General features: G+C 36.2%; 1 protein-coding gene across 1 annotated transcript; it reads right to left on the minus strand.

Annotated features, from left to right (window-relative positions):
• Positions 1-6046: 6046 nt before the first annotated feature.
• On the minus strand, positions 6047-20344 carry LOC109810288 (TMV resistance protein N). The gene is made up of 6 exons (XM_020373712.3): positions 19489-20344; positions 10549-11650; positions 9556-9828; positions 8661-9464; positions 7796-8585; positions 6047-7294 (listed from the first exon to the last, which is right to left on the minus strand). Exons 1-6 carry the CDS (start codon positions 20022-20024, stop codon positions 6348-6350), a joined length of 4452 nt encoding a protein of 1483 aa, XP_020229301.2. The 5' UTR covers positions 20025-20344; the 3' UTR covers positions 6047-6347.
• Between the last annotated feature and the right edge of the window lie 1643 nt (positions 20345-21987).

Genomic DNA, 21987 nt, shown 5'->3' on the forward strand with positions numbered 1-21987 from the left:
AAGTGCTACTTGGGAGCTAGAGGAGAAGATGAAAGTGTCATATCCATTTTTATTTGCTTCAGGTAATTTCGAGGACGAAATTTCTTAAAGGTGGGGAGAATTGTAACACCCCATTTTTCTTATTTCAATTTTATTTTATTTTAAGGGTATTTTGGTAATTTTATAAAGGTGATAGGGGTGATTTAGTAGCTTGGAACGGGCTGTTCCGGAATTGGAACGGGCCGTTCCAAACTACCAAAAAACATGTGATTTAGTAGCTCAGAACGGGCCGTTCCAGAATTGGAATGGGCCATTCCAAACTACCAAGTTGTGTGTGAGTTAATAGCCCAGCACGGGCCGTTCTCAAGATGAAACGGGTCGTTCCGGACTATTAAATATGCCATTAACCCTAATTGGGAACGGGCTTAGAACGGGGCGTGACCGTTATGGGTAATTAATGCACACCAGAACGGGCCGTTCTGGTTTTGGAACGGGCCGTTCTGGATGTGATTTTTGGCCACGTTTTAATGGTCCGGAACGGGCCGTTCCGAATTTGGAACGGGCCGTTCCGGCGTAAAAAGCCTATAAATAGAGCTGTTTGCCACTCCCAAAAAGCACACCTCTCATTTCTGATTTCTTTTCTTCTGCTTTCTCTCTTCTTTCCACTACTTTCTGCTTTAGACCGAGGGGAACCTAACGAGGGAGATCAATCAGATCTAGTCTAGATTCAGCTTCTACATATCCAGGTACGGGGGAAAAGGGGATTATTTATATGTGGAGTTGCATGAGGGAATTGGGTAGAAGAAGAGCCCTTAGGAGTATGAGTAATTTTACAATTATTTCTGTTTGAAGAATTATTGGCATTATTTGATTCTGTATATATTTAGGACAATAAATATATAATAATTTGTAAAAATGATGCTCTAGGAGAGAGAACGAAATTATAGAAAAGTGCCTGTAGGGTAGGTTTTGGAAAAAATTGGATTATTCCTGTTTGAGGAATTAATTATATCATTAGATTCGGTATGTGTTGAGGATTATAAATATGCTAATAATTTGTAAAAATGATACTCTAGGAGAGAGAACGAAATTATAGAAAAGTGCCTGTAGGTTAGGTTTTGGAAAAATTGGATTATCTTTGTTTGAGGAATTAATTATACCATTAGATTCGGTACGTGTTGAGGATTATAAATATGCGAATAATTTGTAAGAATGATGATCTGTGAGAGAGAACGAAATTGTAGAAAAGTGCCTGTGAACTAGGTTTTGGAACAATTAGGGATTTTACTGTGCTGAAATTATATTAAATTACTAATTCTATTAATTATTTTATTAATGTTCTTGTTATATTATTTTATAAGAATTGATGATCGAGATATGAATTGCTTGAGGGATTTGTAAACCCTTATTTTGTTAGACTTATCTGTTGAGTATGTGATATGAAATTGTGTATGTTATATGGAATTGTGATATGGGATGAGATGTTGTATGGAAATGATTAAGAATATGATTGCGATGTGTTTCCTCACACTAATGACTAGGGATGGCACGACCCTTGGGTAAGTGGTGCTACAGGGAGGGCGTGACCCTAGCATGGTGTGGGATGAGTAAGACAGTTAACACACACCACTTATGTTGATTATGGCAGCCCTGACATAGGGTTAATTGCAAGAGATTGTGTGGATTGTGATGTGATTGTGGTTCCTCACATCAATGACTAGGGATGGCATGGTCCCTGGGTAAGTGATGCTACAGGGAGGGTGTGACCCTGGCATGGTGTGGGATGAGTGAAGCAATTAACCTGTATCACTTATGTCAGTTGTGGCGTGGTCTTGACATAGTGTTAATTGTAAGATTTATGTGGATTGTTATGGATTGATGTAATTGCGAATTGAGATATGAAGATGAGAAATGATTGATTAACTATGATATATATATATATATATATATATATATATATATATATATATATATATATGAATGCTGATAAATATTTTATTAAGCAAACGAGTTTTGATAAGATTACATTTGTGGTGTGTTTGTATGTACTTTACATATGATTGTTTTCTTTTCTCACCGTACGATTTGTGAATGTTTTAGGTGAGAAAGATCCAGCTTCGAGTGGCATCTAGAATGTCAACAGTGGAATTGTGGGATGCTCTGATAGTGTGACATCGGGGAAAGGATTTTTAGAATATAGGTTTTATATGGATTTGGAATTGTAAATGTTATTTTTGAAAATAATTTGAAAACTATTGCATTTCATTTTTATTATTATTGAAGGATAATTTTTAAGATTCTCATGTGAACCCTTTTACCGAAATTGAAAAATTTATTTATAAGTTTTTATTATTACAATATATATTTGTTGGGGTAGTAAGGGTGTCACAAAGGAGCTAGACGCAACTGATTAGACAATGACTATGCTAGAAGGGTAGACAAATCAGACAAATGAAGCGATCAAATCTCACAAAGATCGAAAATTCATTAATCATCACCCACAAAATCAAATTATAGGTGATAAGACTGAAGGATTCAAGACGAGGTCTACTCTCAGAGGCAATGCCTCATATGCTTTGGTGTTAGATATTGAACCAAAAAGCATAAATGAAACCCTTGGCGACAATGACTAGATACTAGCTATGGAAGAAGATCTCCATTAGTTCAAAAGGAATGATGTTTGGATTCTAGTTCCCAAACTAGAACATTAAAGCATTATCGGAACAAGATGAGTGTTTAGAAATAAGTTAGGTGAGCAAGGTAAAGTGGTAAGGAATAAAGATATATTGGTAGCACAAGCTATCAAAATTATGCTAGCTTTTACAACTCACAAAAATAATAAACTTTTTCAACTAGACATAAAAAGTGCTTTCTTAAATGAAGTTATCGAAGAGGATGTTTATGTTAAACAACCTCCTGGTTTTGAAAATATTGATTTTAAAAACCACATTTTCAAATTGAAAAAAGGAACTCGTTATAGTCTAAAACAAGCTCCTAGAAGTTGGTAGAAAGATTAAGTAACTTTTTACTAAACAATGATTTTGTGAGAGACAAAGTTGATGCAACTTTGTTTAGAAAAGAATTTGGCACAAGTTTCATAGTAGTACAAATTTATGATGATGACATTATTTTTGGTGCTACTAATGAATCTTTGTGTAAAGATTTTTCTAAGCTAATGTAAAATGAATCTGAAATGAGAATAATGGACGAGTTGAAGTTCTTCCTAGGGCTTCATATTAAACAAACAGACAAATGAATATACATTCATTAGTAGAAATATATAAAAAGAGCTTCTTTCAAAGTTTAAAATGAATGAGTGCAAACCAATGCATACACATATGCATCCATTTGTGGATCTGTCAAAAGATGAATCAAGTAAACCAGTGGATCAAATAATCTACAGAGGTATAATTGGATCTCTCTTTTACTTGAATGCAAGCAGACCTGAGATTATGTCCAATGTATGTCTATGTGTTAGATTTTAGTTTGGTTTCAAAGAGTCTCATCTTAAAGTTGTAAAACACATCTTTAGATATCTTGTAGGTTCTACTAACCTAAGTTTATTCTATGAGAAAAATAATTAATGATTTTAGGTTAGCAAGATTTTATGATGCAGACTACGCTGGAGAGAGGATTGTGAGAAAAAACACAAGTGGAGGATGTCACTTCTTAGGCAATTGTCTCATCTTATGAACCAACAAGAAGCAAAATTCAATAGCTTTCTCCACTACAGAGGCAGAATATAGTTCTACGGTAGGGTGTTGTTCACAACTCTTATGGGTTAAGTATCAATTAAAATATTATTCTAGTCTTGAAAATCATATACTCATTTTCTATTATAACACTAATGTTACAAATTTGTCTAAAAATCCTATACAACATTTCAAGGCTAAACATATTAAGATAAAATATTATTTCATTTATGATTATGTCCAAAAAGATATTTTTGATATAAAACTTATAAACACTAATCACTGATTGGTTATTTTTATTAAAGCTTTAGCTAAGGAATGTTTTAAATTCATTAGAGATCACATCATGTTAAAATGTTTTTTTAGAATAAAATTTATGCATTGTCTTACTATAGTACATCGTCTTATCATACTTCATCCGACATGCATCATCTTATGCTTATGTGGACATACATTAGTTTGTGAAAATTTTATATTTATGTATGTACACTAGCATATTGTCTCACTCTAATAGGATATCCAATTGAATAAGTTGAAATGATCAAGGAGCAAGATTCAATAAGGTATTGCATGGAGAAGAGGAATTGACATTGACATGTCACATAACAACAATTTTCTCTCTCTTATCGTTTCACCTTACCTAATCCTTAAAAAGTGGATAATGTAATACTTACATCTCATAAGAGAGTGATAATGTAATACTCTTATGTCAAAGAGATATAAATGTAGTATATTAAATATTTTAACATATGAAAGGTGAATAATGTAATACTTATATCTCATAGGAGAGAAGAATGTAATTTACATTAATAATATTAAGTTAAATAGGCTACATTGTAGGATTTAACATGAGAGAAAATAGTAGTGTAATACTTTTATCTATTAGAAAAAGATAACGTAATTTATTCTAATTTTTAAAATACTTTTAATATTTTAAAACTATATCTTATACATTTATACATTTTAAAACTATATCGCATTGCACGGATGAATTATCTAGTTTAAGATAAAAACCGTTTTGAGGGAAACGGTGTCATGCTTTTGCCGCATCCATGTCATAGATCATAAGGTGCAGAGACTAATGCACTAGTGTGAAAGGAGAGAGAAGAAAATGCAGAAAATGAAAGTTGTTGAGTTTTTTTTTAGATTGAGTTTCATCCAAATCCGATGATTTATATTCACTCTGGTTAAATTGAAACTATATTAGTGATGGGTTATTTTATGGTGTTTGTCTGAAGGGATATGTTATGATGGTTATTTTTATGAGATTATTACACAAGCATACTCAACAATGATGAGATATTGTCTGCTTTGGACCTTAGCCCTCACGGTTTTGCTTTATATCGCATTGCACGGATGAATTATCTAGTTTAAGATAAAAACCGTTTTGAGGGAAACGGTGTCATGCTTTTGCCGCATCCATGTCATAGATCATAAGGTGCAGAGACCTGCACTAGTGTGAAAGGAGAGAGAAGAAAATGTAGAAAATGAAAGTTGTTGAGTTTTTTTTGAGATTGAGTTTCATCCAAATCCGATGATTTATATTCACTCTGGTTAAATTGAAATTATATTAGTGATGGGTTATTTTATGATGTTTGTCTGAAGGGATACGCTATGATGGTTATTTTTATGAGATTATTACACAAGCATACTCAACAATGATGAGATATTGTCCGCTTTGGACCTTAGCCCTCACGGTTTTGCTTTTGATCATTACCTAAAAAGTCTCTCAATTATTGAAGTATCTTTGTACTATATAAATTGTTATTTTTTATCTTATTTTATCAATGTGGGACTTATTTGTATCTCAACAATTAGATCTTATATAATCCAAGAGGGGTATATCAGAAAACAATATCCCTATATTAGGGAAAAAAAAGAGTGTCTTTCTAGTATATATTGAAGGAGAATTTGACGCATGTTAATAAGGAAGGAGGCCTCAAACTATTATATTCATACATAAATATGAATAGTCATAAATATAGATAAATACATGTATAGAATATTAAGTGACACAAATTGTGTTGAGAGTATCATATGAATAAATTTTATCCATAAAATAAAATCACAAATAATTAAAGATTAAAACACAAAGTGACGCGTAACATGTATGTGTGTATATATAAAATTTCTAAACTCTAAGACCTAAATTATTATATGATAATTTCTACTTTATAAATTAAATTAGTATATTTCTTATTATCATTTATTTTAAAATTAAAAATCAAAATAATTATAAAGTAAAATTAAATTTAAAAGCTTGAAAGGACAAAATGGTCAAGAGCCATATAAAAGAAAATAAATATAAAGTTGACGGAAACTAAATGGATCAATATGTTAAAAAAAAAAGAATAATTAAGAAAATAAATAAATAATAAATAGTATATGACAAAGCAAGATAATATTATTAACTATTAAGGTCCATAGGCAAAGCACATTTCGTCACTTCTAGTTATCTGTTTCTATATTTTGTTGAATTTGTTTATAATCTTATATCTGTCTATCTATATACTATTTTTTATAAAAAAAATACGATAACCATAAATATTAACAGAAAATAACTGGTTTTGTTAAATAAAGCTACAGTTTAAAAAGAAAATTGCAGTAATGGTATGAAAGTGTGCTACTAAGTCATTAGAATATTAGTTCACTCATCTATGACTTGAAAGCCAGAAATCAATCAAACTCTTCGTGCCTTAAGCTGATGTTAAATTTTTCTCCAAGCTTTGACCATTCATCTCTGATATTTGCCTGAATTTGCTTTGCCAATTCCTGCTCATCTCTCAAGTGTGGCACTTGTTCCCTTAACTCATCTCTTTGAGCTTTTAGAATTTTTGCTTCCCCAAAGATTTCTCTCTTTCTTTGAGTAGCCATGTTCCTAGCTGCTTGTGAAGCAGATATGTTAGCTTTAACAGCATTTATTTGCTCTTCTAGCTCCTTCTTTCTTTCCTCCAAATAGGCCAATTCACTGCACAACTCATTTTCTAAGCACATGACTTCCTTGAAGTGGCTCTTATTAGCTTCAAGACCCTCTTCTAGTTCATCAGCTTTCAACAACTTGGCTGTGTTAGATTCTATTTTCTTGCTTTCACATGTGTAATCCCAACTCCAATGAGTGAACTGTCTTGAAACTTGTATTATCAATGATCTCATTTCCACTGATATGCCATCTTCTGCTGGTAAATTGGTGAGGTAGTCTAAGGTATCTTTCATGGTTCTGTACTCACTAGGGCCCAACAAGACTAAAAAGTCTTTGGTGACGAAGTCCTGGAGTGTCTTCAATGCTTTCTTGGTCTCTTCACTTGGCATTTTGTTGGTCAATTCAGAAAAAATTCTAGAGTCATTGCTAAGTGAAACCATAGAGGTTTCAGCCTCCAGAACAGCATAAAATGCTTCCATGTCTGTATCATTTATAATCAAATTGGTTTGATTTCTCAAGTCAAGGGTTGTTGGCAGCACCATGGTGGAGTTGGTATTTTGAGGTGGCTCCCCTCTAGTAACTTTGTCCAAGGATACAGTAGCCCTTGGTGCATGAACATTTGGTATCAGTCTAAAACTTGTGACCTGGGATTGTGGTTGAGTTTTCACTGGATGATCAGCAGCCAGTATGTTTGATTTAGAAGCTACAAAAATAGAAATTTAAAGGAGTTGGTGAGAAAAAAGTAATACTGTGTGTGAACTTATTGGTGGACCAATGATAGTTGAAATAGATGTTATAATATCTGCAGCAACTAGTAAAATATGCAGAAAGAAAATTCAAGTTTCTAAAGCATCATAATACATTATAAATTCATAATAAAGGATTGGTTCTTACTAAAAAAAAATCATAGTTTTTTCAATTTGCTTATGTAGTTGAAGCAATATAATCTGTCTCCTACATACGAACAAGTTGGTACTATAAATTTGTTTTCGGATTATCGACAGTGTATTCTTTTGTCACTGGCTTGAAAAAGTAAAACAAACCCTAGTTCGAGCAAATTATGCATTGCATGCCTTGACAATTGATTGGAATATTAAAATGGATCTGGATCAACAAACTAGCTAAATACATGGATACATGATATGAAGATAGCATGAATATTGGGGCATGGAATAATGCATATCCATATAAAAATCAGGCTTACCTTTGACACTAGCATTGTCTCCAAGATACAATGAAGCAATTGAATCTTTAATAACACCATCCAATGGTTTTTCATGCAATAAATTCTTTTCTTGGCTCTGATCCATGTCAGGGTGGCATGCAGATACATTACTTTCTGTGTCTTCACTTATTTTCCACCACTCCTTCACTTGCCTATCCGGTGTCACACAACCTTCCAAGTTATTCAAATTGTAGCAGTTATCATCTACTCTCATGAAAAATTGGGAATCTTCAATTGACTTTGTGCTTTCTTCACTGTTTGTATCCAAATCTGTACCAATATTCTCAGCGTGTCTGCTTGGATCTAAATCTAGATTAGGATCTGTAAATAAAATATCCTTCATGTTAGCTTCTTGCTTACACACATGAACTCCACACCAACTCACAGTCACATTTGATGCTCCACTTATCTTCTCACATGAAATCTCAATCTGATTCCAGTCATTCATTAGATATAAATCAAGACTATGCCACTGGATGGATGGATTAGTTCTTAAGTCATACAGCCACAAATGATCTGTCATCATATCTGAAAAGCACCTTGGTATTTCCAATTCATAAACTTCATCACCATTTATATAAAACCGGATTTCGCAATTGAAACTTTCCTTCATTTCACTCTCTACCGCAAGAGCAAAGCAAAAGATAATTTCTGGAAACTTTTCACGTACCCAAAATGTCACATATTCACCTTTGGTGATGTGAGCAAACCATTCTGGAACCCTTGTTCCAGGCACCATAACTTGTAATTCACATGCGTCAAAAGTCTCCTACAAAAGGAAAATCAAATTAAAATGGGTGGTGACTTAAAGAAGTCTCGGAAGATTTAAGAAAAAAGGGCAAACCTGGCTCAGTAATAAGTTTGATGACTCTGAAGTCAATGATGTGCAATTTCTAGCATTAATGTACTGTGAGTTAGGAGGAATACCCCGAATTTCTTGGAGTTTTTTGCAGTTGTCCAAGTGAAGTAATTCCATGAAAGCAAATTCTTGTATGCAGCTTGGAAGAGCTACAAAATTATTTGCTGAAAGGACTAATGATGCCATATTTGGGAAGCAATAGAAAATTATTGGAAGATCTTCATCTATGAGGCCACAGTTTTCTAGATTCAGTGACTGAATGTTACCAAAGGTAGGGGTAGAGTCTCCCATGTCTCTCAACTTTGCTAGAAAACTTCGAAGTTGTGGACAGCCTTCAATATCAAGGTTTCTAAGATTTTGCAACATATCAATGTTGTCAGGCAGTTCCTTGAGGCTTAAGCAAGATGTCATGCTAAGTTCTTGAAGTCCAACAAGACTTCCAATGGAAGGAGGCAATTCTTCTATACCACTGCTGTCTAGAGAAATGGATATGAGGTTATCCATTTTCCCCAAAATAGCTGGGAAATTTTGAAGGCTTGAGCACCAATTAAGGAAAAGATTTCTCAGTGATGTCAACCTGATGGCACTTGGAAAAACCTTAAGCTTGGTGCATCCATAAGCTCTCAACTCAACAAGTTTGTCAAGGAATCCAACAGAGTCATGAACCTCTTCTAAATTTGTACAATAATCAAGATTTAGTTCTGTTAAATTTGGGACTCTGGATACGTCAGGAAGTTTTGTCAACAATTCACAGTAACTCAAGTCCATAGAAGTCAACGAATCAAAATACTGCAAAGCATAAACTAGATTAGCATGCATAATTGCAAGTTATGTGAAGAATGAAACAAAGAAATACTAAAATGATAAAATGAAACCTTACCTTGAATGGCTCTTGCATTGTAAAACGACTGCGTGACAAGTTGAGTACAACAAGTTTCTTTGGTTGAAAATTAGATGGTAAAGATGATGAAGGATATTCCATCCAGTCAAGCAACCTTAAATTGTTTGGAAGATGTTGGGGGCTTCCAAAAAATTGTCCATTTCGAACTATAAGAATTTTAAGATTTTTCATCTTTTTGAAGGAATCATCTTTCAAGTGTACCATATATTGATCAGGGAGGTCCACCATCATGCCTTGAATTCTGTAAGTCCCCTTTTAAACCAAACCACACAAAACTACATAAAGTTAGATTTTGGTTCATGTATGTAACAGTTATGTTGTAAAGTTTTACTAATCACTTTGTCAAACAAAATAATAAGAATGTGAATGAATAATACATACACGGTCAAACAAAAGTCTTTTACGCTGTCATCCGATCACACACTGTCATATGTGATAAGTTTATTAAGTGTAATAATAATTACCTTAAAAGTCATACAAAAAATATTTTTTGAATAATTAATACTGGGGTTATTTTATGGTATTTGTGTGAGGGTTATTTTATCAATATGGAACCTTATTTGTATCCCAATAAAAGGTTATAACTTATTGGTTGTCACCAAATCCAACATATGGCTCTGATACCAGAGTCCATAGTTGGAGTCATTTTATTTTTGATGACTTGTTTGAGAGGATATTATAATTTGTTATTTTTTTATAAAATTATTTCACACACAACTCCACAATGATGAGATATTGTCCACTTTAAGCTTAAGTTCTCACGATTTTTCTTTTGGTTATCAACCAAAGGACTTCTCCATCATTGAAATATGTGTGTGTTTTATAAGATTATTTCTTCTCATATTTTATCGATGTAAGACCTTATTTGTATCTAAACAATTGATAGAGTAAAAGCTTTACACAAGGCAATCTTACTAAACTCAAACCACTTTGTCAAACAAAATGATAAACTAACCTACTAATGGCTCTTACCGTTTTTTCAGAGAGTACTTCAAAAACATCTTCATGGTACCACAGTCTACTCCTCTTACCAGGCTCTAATGGTGAAACTTCTCTAACAATTTCCCTACCCATGTCTTGTATCAGATCATGCATTTTCAATCTGTTGTATTCATCAATACTAACAAGAGATCTATCAATAAGTACACTAATGCCAAACTTTGGATAGAAACCGCAAGCTTGCAGCGTCTTTTCTACATATTCAATTGTCTCCCCTTTGAAAAAACATGCTATATCAAGGAAAATTTCCTTCTCATTCTCCTCTAGATTATCATAGGTTACTCTAAGTACATTCTGAACCTCTTTGTTGGGAATCTTTTCATACTTTCCTAGTGCAGATTTCCACTCTTCCACTGTTTTACCAAACAAATTAGAACCCATTACTTTCAAGGCCAATGGAAGCCCCTCAGCATAGAGCACCACACGGTTAGAAATCTCCAAATAGCCTGCATCAGGTGCCTTCCTTTTGAAGGCACTCCAAGTGAACAGTTCAAAAGCTTCATCATGGTTTAATTTCTTTACTTCATATGTTTTCTCAACCTGATGAGCAGCTAGCAAGTGCTTATCTCTTGTTGTTATAATGATCACACTTCCGAAACCAAACCAATCGCGTCCTCCTGCTAGTGCTTGAAGCTGTTCCAACTTGTCAACATCATCAAGAATCAAAAGTACTCTTTTGCAACATAGCCTTTTCTTTATAATAGGGATTCCTTTATAAATACTTCCCAGCTTTATGTTCTTGTCTCCGACTGTATCATAAAGAAGTGCTTCTTGAAGTTGCACTAAGCCTTGTCTTTGATTTGAACTTTCTCTTATGTCAGCAAGGAAACTTGTAGCCTCAAACTGGCCAGCAATCAAGTTGTATAAGGCCCTCACTGTTGTTGTTTTGCCTATGCCTCCGAGTCCATATATTCCAATGACACGAATATCTTCACCAGGTTCAATATGCAAAAGTGACTCCACTTCTGATATGCGAGTCTCTATTCCAACTGGGTATTCAGCAATATGCAAAATGGTGTGATTCAATTTTCTAGAGGCCTCCTCAATGATCTCTTGGATAAGCTCAAATTCATACCTGCCGAGTAACAAGTTCTCCATAACTACAAACTACAACCATTCACTTTCCTGTATTAAATCATCTTAGTCTGCTAATATGCAAAATGGTAATGAGTACTCTTAGAACACAATTTAAAGAAACAAAAGTAGAAAGATTTTAGTGAATAAAAAGATGTATCTATTATATCAAACACAAAAATTATTCAATTCTGAATGTCTTTAGTAATTAGAAGTATTTAATAATGTGTATTTAATGCTTATTTCACAGTTGTAATCATGGTTGCAGTTACCTATAAGTTCATATACTTGTACTATTTGTACATTTTGGTCCCTATATACATTTGCACAATCTTTATATTTCAGTTCCTACATTTAAAAACCACTAGCTTTAGTCCCTTTATGAGCATATTTATTATGCTTTAGTTTCTATCTACATGTTTCCCCTTTCTTCCTCCCCCTTTGTTTCTTTTTTTGCTTTCTCCTCGTCAACTCTTTCTTCTTTCTTTTATTTTACGGCTTCAGTTCCTTTTAAATGCTCTTCATTAACTAATTTTCATTGACAATTGTTCCGGTCACGGGATGCGCTAGGGTTTTTCCTAGATCAAGCCGCAAAGCCAGAGCATTCGAAAAGTGTAATCTGCCCTCTCATCTCTAGGGTTTTGGGTTTTATGGTACGTCGTTCATGGGCTACTTGGGCCCCGAGGATCAAGGGATTTCCTTAACCGTTAATATTTGGAGAATATCTTGTCATTAAAGATGGGATTTTATCCCTGATATCGGAACAGTATCTATGTGGGAGAGTTAGATCGGATTTTGGGCGAGTTACTCCTGCAGAGCAGACAGGTCGGATTCTAACCGAGTGCACCCATGTAGATGGGTTGGATCGGATTCTGACCGGGACGGTACACTTGCCTTCCAGCCTTGAGCCTATAAGGCGAAAAGGCTTGTAGCTTGGTAACCTAGTCAGGTATTAGCCGAGCAGAAGGTCAAGTCGGATTTTTACCTAAACGGTACACTAGTCGGATTTTTACCTAGACGGTACACTTGCCTTCCAGCCCTGAGTCTATAAGGCGAGAGGGCTTCTGGCTTGGCTCTTACGAACCATATCAGAAATAAGTAGAGTCAAAGCGGATTCCGGCCGAGTTGAGAACAAGTCGCCCAAAATCCGATCTAACTCTCCCACATAGATACTGTTCCGATATCAGGGATAAAATCCCATCTTTAATGACAAGATATTCTCCAAATATTAACGGTTAAGGAAATCCCTTGATCCTCGGGGCCCAAGTAGCCCATGAACGACGTACCATAAAACCCAAAACCCTAGAGATGAGAGGGCAGATTACACTTTTCGAATGCTCTGGCTTTGCGGCTTGATCTAGGAAAAACCCTAGCGCATCCCGTGACCGGAACATTTTGGCGCCCACCGTGGGGTTACGGTAAAACTCTTCCTACGCCCCAAGTCACAGGAAAAAACCTACACTCTACTATGGCGAGAGGCGGCACATCCAACCACGACCCACAACACCCTACCATGGAGGAGATGATGGCGTTGATCAATGGCTTGAGAGAGGAGAGCGACCCTGAGAGAGAGAAGGAGAGGAAGTTTCCCGCACAAAAACAGAGTGGGTACTGTGTTTTAATCGGTGTGAAGTCGTTCACCGTTGGATCGCGCTGATATTTGGACTATAGGTTCCAGAAGTGTGGTTCTTCATTCTGACCGTTCGGATTATTAACTGGAGGCCTGGTTTGGGAGAAAACAGCTTCGTATCGGTAGGTGAAAGTGTTCTAGCGCAAAACAGGACTGGTACTGTGTTTTAATCGGTGTGAAGTCGTTCACCGTTGGATCGCGCTGATTTTTGGACTGTAGGTTCCAGAAGTGTGGTTCTTCATTCTGACCGTTCAGATTATTAACCGGAGGCCTGGTTTGGGAGAAAACAGCTTCGTATCGGTAGGTGAAAGTGTTCTAGCGCAAAACAGGACTGGTACTGTGTTTTAATCGGTGTGAAGTCGTTCACCGTTGGATCGCGCTGATTTTTGGACTATAGGTTCGGGAAGTGAGGTTCTTCATTCTGACCGTTCGGATCGTCAATCTAAGGTCCGGTTTGTCAAAGAACAGCTTCGTATCAGCAGTTGGAACCGTTTGACGGGAAACAGGATCCTAGTCAACATCTAATGGACTTTCGTGCCCAGATGTTAATTCGTGGAGGAAGAATGGGAGTCTGCTGTGAGGGTTTTATGCTACAAAGGTTTTTTAAAGAGGTAACATCAAATAATAAAAATCATTATTTTCAAATTATTTTCAAATTGATTCTGACTTGTAGGCAAACTCGTGATTGTCGGCAAAAGTCTGGCTGGGCGAGTATAAATAACTCGAAGAACTCGTGATTGTCGGCAACAGTCCGGCTGGGCGAGTATAAATAACTCGTTTTGTGAAAAAAATCGACCTTGATCGGTTAGATTCCGACTTGGCGAGTACTCGTGATTGTCGGCAACAGTCCGGCTGGGCGAGTATAAATAACTCGTTTTGTGAAAAAACTCGACCTTGATCGGTTAGATTCCGACTTGGCGAGTACTCGTGATTGTCGGCAACAGTCCGGCTGGGCGAGTATAAATAACTCGTTTTGTGAAAAAACTCGACCTTGATCGGTTAGATTCCGACGTGGCGAGTACTCGTGATTGTCGGCAACAGTCCGGCTGGGCGAGTATAAATAACTCGTTTTGTGAAAAAACTCGACCTTGATCGGTTAGATTCCGACTTGGCGAGTACTCGTGATTGTCGGCAACAGTCCGGCTGGGCGAGTATAAATAACTCGTTTTGTGAAAAAACTCGACCTTGATCGGTTAGATTCCGACTTGGCGAGTATAAATAACCCAGAACGGGTAGTTCAAATGAATCAGTGACAACAACGAATCAGGGCTTAATTGTAGGTTCAAATTACCACGACTACGGCTCAAAGTTTCTATAACATGAACTGCTTTAGAAGTACTCCTAATTTGAAAATACTGATCGACCACCGATTGCAAATCATCTCAATCCACAGGCGGAGACTCGCAATTCGCTTCAGTTTCCACAAGATCAAGCTAAACATCAATCTTGGCCCCCTCACATGATTAGGGTGGTATATCGGAACTGGTAGTTCAATCAATACATTCAGAGTGATTCTCACAAGATGATTCTCATAAGATGATTCTCATATCTTTCCTACTTCAGAGGTACCACAAGTTCCTTACTTAGTTCAGTTTCTGATGTTACCAGTCGGTATTTTAACGACTAGATATGGTCGGTATTCGAGCGATTAGTTATTTTTCAACTGTTGTAAAACTTGGTGAAAAATTTGGAGTCACTAGTTGGTATTTGAACGACTAGATATGGTCGGTATTTGGACGACTAGTGATTTTCACCTGTGTTTTAAATTTAAGTAAATTTTTGGAGTCACTAGTCGGTATTTGAACGACTAGATATGGTCGGTATTTGGACGACTAGTGATTTTCACCTGTGCTTTAAATTTAAGTAAATTTTTGGCGCTACTAGTCGGTATTTGGACGACTAGATATTTTCATATTCTTGTTAGATAAATAAATCTTTGGTGTTACCTAATCGGTATTCGAACGACTAGAAGGTTTCGTATTTGGTACTTGGACGACTAAATGTTTTCAAAAAGTGCTCCAAACTTGGTTAAAATTTTTGGTGTTATTAGTCGGGAGAGTTAGATCGGATTTTGGGCGACTTGTTCTCAACTCGGCCGGAATCCGCTTTGACTCTACTTATTTCTGATATGGTTCGTAAGAGCCAAGCCAGAAGCCCTCTCGCCTTATAGACTCAGGGCTGGAAGGCAAGTGTACCGTCTAGGTAAAAATCCGACTAGTGTACCGTTTAGGTAAAAATCCGACTTGACCTTCTGCTCGGCTAATACCTGACTAGGTTACCAAGCTACAAGCCTTTTCGCCTTATAGGCTCAAGGCTGGAAGGCAAGTGTACCGTCCCGGTCAGAATCCGATCCAACCCATCTACATGGGTGCACTCGGTTAGAATCCGACCTGTCTGCTCTGCAGGAGTAACTCGCCCAAAATCCGATCTAACTCTCCCACATAGATACTGTTCCGATATCAGGGATAAAATCCCATCTTTAATGACAAGATATTCTCCAAATATTAACGGTTAAGGAAATCCCTTGATCCTCGGGGCCCAAGTAGCCCATGAACGACGTACCATAAAACCCAAAACCCTAGAGATGAGAGGGCAGATTACACTTTTCGAATGCTCTGGCTTTGCGGCTTGATCTAGGAAAAACCCTAGCGCATCCCGTGACCTGTCTAGGTAAAAATCCGACTAGTGTACCGTTTAGGTAAAAATCCGACTTGACCTTCTGCTCGGCTAATACCTGACTAGGTTACCAAGCTACAAGCCTTTTCGCCTTATAGGCTCAAGGCTGGAAGGCAAGTGTACCGTCCCGGTCAGAATCCGATCCAACCCATCTACATGGGTGCACTCGGTTAGAATCCGACCTGTCTGCTCTGCAGGAATAACTCGCCCAAAATCCGATCTAACTCTCCCACATAGATACTGTTCCGATATCAGGGATAAAATCCCATCTTTAATGACAAGATATTCTCCAAATATTAACGGTTAAGGAAATCCCTTGATCCTCGGGGCCCAAGTAGCCCATGAACGACGTACCATAAAACCCAAAACCCTAGAGATGAGAGGGCAGATTACACTTTTCGAATGCTCTGGCTTTGCGGCTTGATCTAGGAAAAACCCTAGCGCATCCCGTGACCGGAACATTTTGGCGCCCACCGTGGGGTTACGGTAAAACTCTTCCTACGCCCCAAGTCACAGGAAAAAACCTACACTCTACTATGGCGAGAGGCGGCACATCCAACCACGACCCACAACACCCTACCATGGAGGAGATGATGGCGTTGATCAATGGCTTGAGAGAGGAGAGCGACCCTGAGAGAGAGAAGGAGGGGAAGTTTCCCGCACAAAAACAGAGTGGGTACTGTGTTTTAATCGGTGTGAAGTCGTTCACCGTTGGATCACGCTGATTTTTAGACTATAGGTTCCAGAAGTGTGGTTCTTCATTCTGACCGTTCGGATTATTAACCGGAGGCCTGGTTTGGGAGAAAACAGCTTCGTATCGGTAGGTGAAAGTGTTCTAGCGCAAAACAGGACTGGTACTGTGTTTTAATCGGTGTGAAGTCGTTCACCGTTGGATCGCGCTGATTTTTGGACTGTAGGTTCCAGAAGTGTGGTTCTTCATTCTGACCGTTCCGATTATTAACCGGAGGCCTGGTTTGGGAGAAAACAGCTTCGTATCGGTAGGTGAAAGTGTTCTAGCGCAAAACAGGACTGGTACTGTGTTTTAATCGGTGTGAAGTCGTTCACCGTTGGATCGCGCTGATTTTTGGACTATAGGTTCGGGAAGTGAGGTTCTTCATTCTGACCGTTCGGATCGTCAATCTAAGGTCCGGTTTGTCAAAGAACAGCTTCGTATCAGCAGTTGGAACCGTTTGACGGGAAACAGGATCCTAGTCAACATCTAATGGACTTTCGTGCCCAGATGTTAATTCGTGGAGGAAGCATGGGAGTCTGCTGTGAGGGTTTTATGCTACAAAGGTTTTTTAAAGAGGTAACATCAAATAATAAAAATAATTATTTTCAAATTATTTTCAAATTGATTCTGACTTGTAGGCAAACTCGTGATTGTCGGCAAAAGTCTGGCTGGGCGAGTATAAATAACTCGAAGAACTCGTGATTGTCGGCAACAGTCCGGCTGGGCGAGTATAAATAACTCGTTTTGTGAAAAAACTCGACCTTGATCGGTTAGATTCCGACTTGGCGAGTACTCGTGATTGTCGGCAACAGTCCGGCTGGGCGAGTATAAATAACTCGTTTTGTGAAAAAACTCGACCTTGATCGGTTAGATTCCGACTTGGCGAGTACTCGTGATTGTCGGCAACAGTCCGGCTGGGCGAGTATAAATAACTCGTTTTGTGAAAAAACTCGACCTTGATCGGTTAGATTCCGACGTGGCGAGTACTCGTGATTGTCGGCAACAGTCCGGCTGGGCGAGTATAAATAACTCGTTTTGTGAAAAAACTCGACCTTGATCGGTTAGATTCCGACTTGGCGAGTACTCGTGATTGTCGGCAACAGTCCGGCTGGGCGAGTATAAATAACTCGTTTTGTGAAAAAACTCGACCTTGATCGGTTAGATTCCGACGTGGCGAGTACTCGTGATTGTCGGCAACAGTCCGGCTGGGCGAGTATAAATAACTCGTTTTGTGAAAAAACTCGACCTTGATCGGTTAGATTCCGACTTGGCGAGTACTCGTGATTGTCGGCAACAGTCCGGCTGGGCGAGTATAAATAACTCGTTTTGTGAAAAAACTCGACCTTGATCGGTTAGATTCCGACTTGGCGAGTACTCGTGATTGTCGGCAACAGTCCGGCTGGGCGAGTATAAATAACTCGTTTTGTGAAAAAACTCGACCTTGATCGGTTAGATTCCGACTTGGCGAGTATAAATAACCCAGAACGGGTAGTTCAAATGAATCAGTGACAACAACGAATCAGGGCTTAATTGTAGGTTCAAATTACCACGACTACGGCTCAAAGTTTCTATAACATGAACTGCTTTAGAAGTACTCCTAATTTGAAAATACTGATCGACCACCGATTGCAAATCATCTCAATCCACAGGCGGAGACTCGCAATTCGCTTCAGTTTCCACAAGATCAAGCTAAACATCAATCTTGGCCCCCTCACATGATTAGGGTGGTGTATCGGAACTGGTAGTTCAATCAATACATTCAGAGTGATTCTCACAAGATGATTCTCATAAGATGATTCTCATATCTTTCCTACTTCAGAGGTACCACAAGTTCCTTACTTAGTTCAGTTTCTGATGTTACCAGTCGGTATTTTAACGACTAGATATGGTCGGTATTCGGGCGATTAGTTATTTTTCAACTGTTGTAAAACTTGGTGAAAAATTTGGAGTCACTAGTTGGTATTTGAACGACTAGATATGGTCGGTATTTGGACGACTAGTGATTTTCACCTGTGTTTTAAATTTAACTCTGTATTTGGACGACTAGATATTTTCATATTCTTGTTAGATAAATAAATCTTTGGTGTTACCTAATCGGTATTCGAACGACTAGAAGGTTTCGTATTTGGTACTTGGACGACTAAATGTTTTCAAAAAGTGCTCCAAACTTGGTTAAAATTTTTGGTGTTATTAGTCGGGAGAGTTAGATCGGATTTTGGGCGACTTGTTCTCAACTCGGCCGGAATCCGCTTTGACTCTACTTATTTCTGATATGGTTCGTAAGAGCCAAGCCAGAAGCCCTCTCGCCTTATAGACTCAGGGCTGGAAGGCAAGTGTACCGTCTAGGTAAAAATTCGACTAGTGTACCGTTTAGGTAAAAATCCGACTTGACCTTCTGCTCGGCTAATACCTGACTAGGTTACCAAGCTACAAGCCTTTTCGCCTTATAGGCTCAAGGCTGGAAGGCAAGTGTACCGTCCCGGTCAGAATCCGATCCAACCCATCTACATGGTTGCACTCGGTTAGAATCCGACCTGTCTGCTCTGCAGGAGTAACTACAATAAATCACAGTCTCGAGGTTATAGAGTTCAAAAGGGAACTGAAAGTACTTGTATAGAAATCAAAACAAACATTTTTAAGTATAAGTACTAAAAGGTAAAATTTGTTCAACTAGAGAGACCAGATGAATTACTGAACCTTATAAATCCACCATGAATGACATAACTAAGAAGTAAGAACAAATTCATGAATAAAAGTACGAACTGTTAAAGAAAACATGTCAATAGGATTATTTACATACCCATTTTCTAAGGTCCAACCTGACAAATTGGCAGCCTCAAACAAGGCCCTCTTCCACTTTTGCAACTTTTCTACATCACCCTTGAATCTGTCTCCATGCTTAGCCATTGCAGTCCCAAAGCTTCCTCTCTGATGGCGCACCACAGAAGGGTCCACGTGGAAGAAGACCGGCCAAACAAGTTGCCCCCTTGTTCTGTAACACTCAAGGATCTTTGCAAGTTCATCAAGACACCAAGTGGAGGATGCATAGTTGTGAGAGAACACAATGATGGCAATCCTAGACCCCTCAATGGCTCCAACAAGAGCAGGGGATATCTCTTCCCCTCTCCTAAGCTTCTCATCATCTATGAAAACATTGATACCCCTTTGGCGCAAACCATGATACAGAGACCCTGTGAAGCTTCTCCTTGTGTCTTCACCTCTGAAACTCAAGAACACATCATATGTCCACCCACGGCCAAAAGCAGAAGAACATGAAGCTCCTCCACACAGCATCTTAGCCATGTTAGAACCAAACTTGTTGGTTACAAAATACATGCACCATATTGCTATGCTTAAGTTAAGAATGAGTTTACAAATTACTGTTGAAAACAACAACTTTTTGAGGAGAAATTATTAGGTCCATTTCCATAATTTGCTGATAGAAGACGCGAGGAGTTGTCGGAGAAATTATTAGTTCCATTTCCATAATTTCTCAAAAAAATTGTTCTCACAACCGTGTGTAAAAGTCAAAGTCAAATATATGATTTTCACTTTAAAAATGAGCCAGTTGGGCATATTGAGTTGTGATACAATTTATTTTTTGGTTGACCCAGATGCCATACCACCTCGTTCAATGTCTCTACCAAACAACCGCATTTCGTTCCTCAATTCGGTCAAAATAATAGCAGCTTTTGTATCTGATTATCATGATGCTCCACTTTAATCATGTGGCTTCTATTTGTGATTTTTTTTTTTTTATCAATCCTAATTTATCTATTTATAAAATAAAAGTTAAACTACTTTATATCACATTAACACTTATCTCTAACATGCTATTATCTCAACAAAATTGTTGATGTGTTATTCTAAATTACCTTCATATAATAATTATACATTCCCCTCTTTTTACTTATTATGTCATTAATTTTAATAAATAATAATTGAATATTATTTATTATTTTTATAACCGATATTTTAACAATTAAGATTTCATTTCGGTTGATCTGCATAATAACATTCAATTTGTTTTCACATTTTGCAAAGTTAAACATTGTTTCCGTTTAGATAGAAAAAATAATAATGTGCATCTATCACAATTTGAATTTCAATTAATTATAACATCTATTCTCACATTATTAATATTTTATATAAGATGTTACTTTCATCCATTGAACTAATGGAATGTAATTATATTTTAATAAAATTGAACAGTAATAAATTTATAATTAAACTATTCTTATTTTCATAAATTTCAATATATATATATATATATGTATATATATATATCATGTTAATTTAGAATAATCTGGATTCAAGGTAATGAGAACGAATAAGTAATTTTATTTCTAAATTATTTAGTTTGTTATGAAGAATCATGTAACAAAAAAGATGATTTATTAAATTGGTAAATACAAATATATACCTGTTAATTATGTTAATTATTAATTTAACATGCACAATTTTTAATTAAAACTGACAATTAAAATTTCAAGTAGATTATGCTTAAAAATTATTTTATTATTTTATATTAAATAATTTGTTATTTATTAATATCATCCATTTATAAATAATTTAATTTAATTAATTAATTAATAGTCTTAAAAATTAAATTATAGAGATGGATATTGTACTGTAATATTATTTTCCATTATTTGGTCTCCTTTTCATCAATTGAACTATTGGAATGTAATTATATTTTAATAAAATTGAACAGTAATAAACTGATAATTAAACTATTCTTGTTTTCATAAATTTTAATATATATATATATATATATATATATATATATATATATATATATATATCATGTTAATTTAGAATAATTTGGATTCAAGGTAATGAGAATGAATAAATAATTTGATTTCTAAATTATTTAGTTTGTTATGAAGAACCATGTACCAAAAAAGATGAATTCTTATTTTCATAAATTTCAATATATATATATATATATATATATATATATATATCATGTTAATTTAGAATAAACTAGATTCAAGATAATGGGAACAAATAAGTAATTTGATTTCTAAATTATTTAGTTTGTTTTGAAGAACCATGTACCAAAGAAGATGGTGTATTAAATTAGTAAATACGAATATATATAGATGTTAATAATTAGTAATTTAACATGCCCAATTTTTAATTGGAACTGAAAATCATAATTTCAAGTAGATTATTGTTAAAAATCATTTTATTATTTTATATTAAATAATTTATTATTTATTAATATCATCCATTTAGAAATAATTTAATTAATTAATAGTCTTAAAAAATTAAAATATAGAGGTGGATTTAGTAT

This window comes from Cajanus cajan, chromosome 10, assembly GCF_000230855.2.
Source record: "Cajanus cajan strain Asha chromosome 10, NIPB_CcT2T_4, whole genome shotgun sequence".
In the NCBI taxonomy this organism is placed as follows: domain Eukaryota; kingdom Viridiplantae; phylum Streptophyta; class Magnoliopsida; order Fabales; family Fabaceae; genus Cajanus; species Cajanus cajan.

Coding starts and splice junctions, on each gene's coding strand:
- LOC109810288 (XM_020373712.3), bottom strand. CDS start 20,024: ATGTATTTTGTAACCAACAAGTTTGGTTCTAACATGGCTAAGATGCTG. Junction 11,651..19,488: donor GGTTGGACCTTAGAAAATGG/GTATGTAAATAA, acceptor GTTACTCGGCAG/GTATGAATTTGAGCTTATCC. Junction 8,586..8,660: donor CAAACTTATTACTGAGCCAG/GTTTGCCCTTTT, acceptor TTCCTTTTGTAG/GAGACTTTTGACGCATGTGA.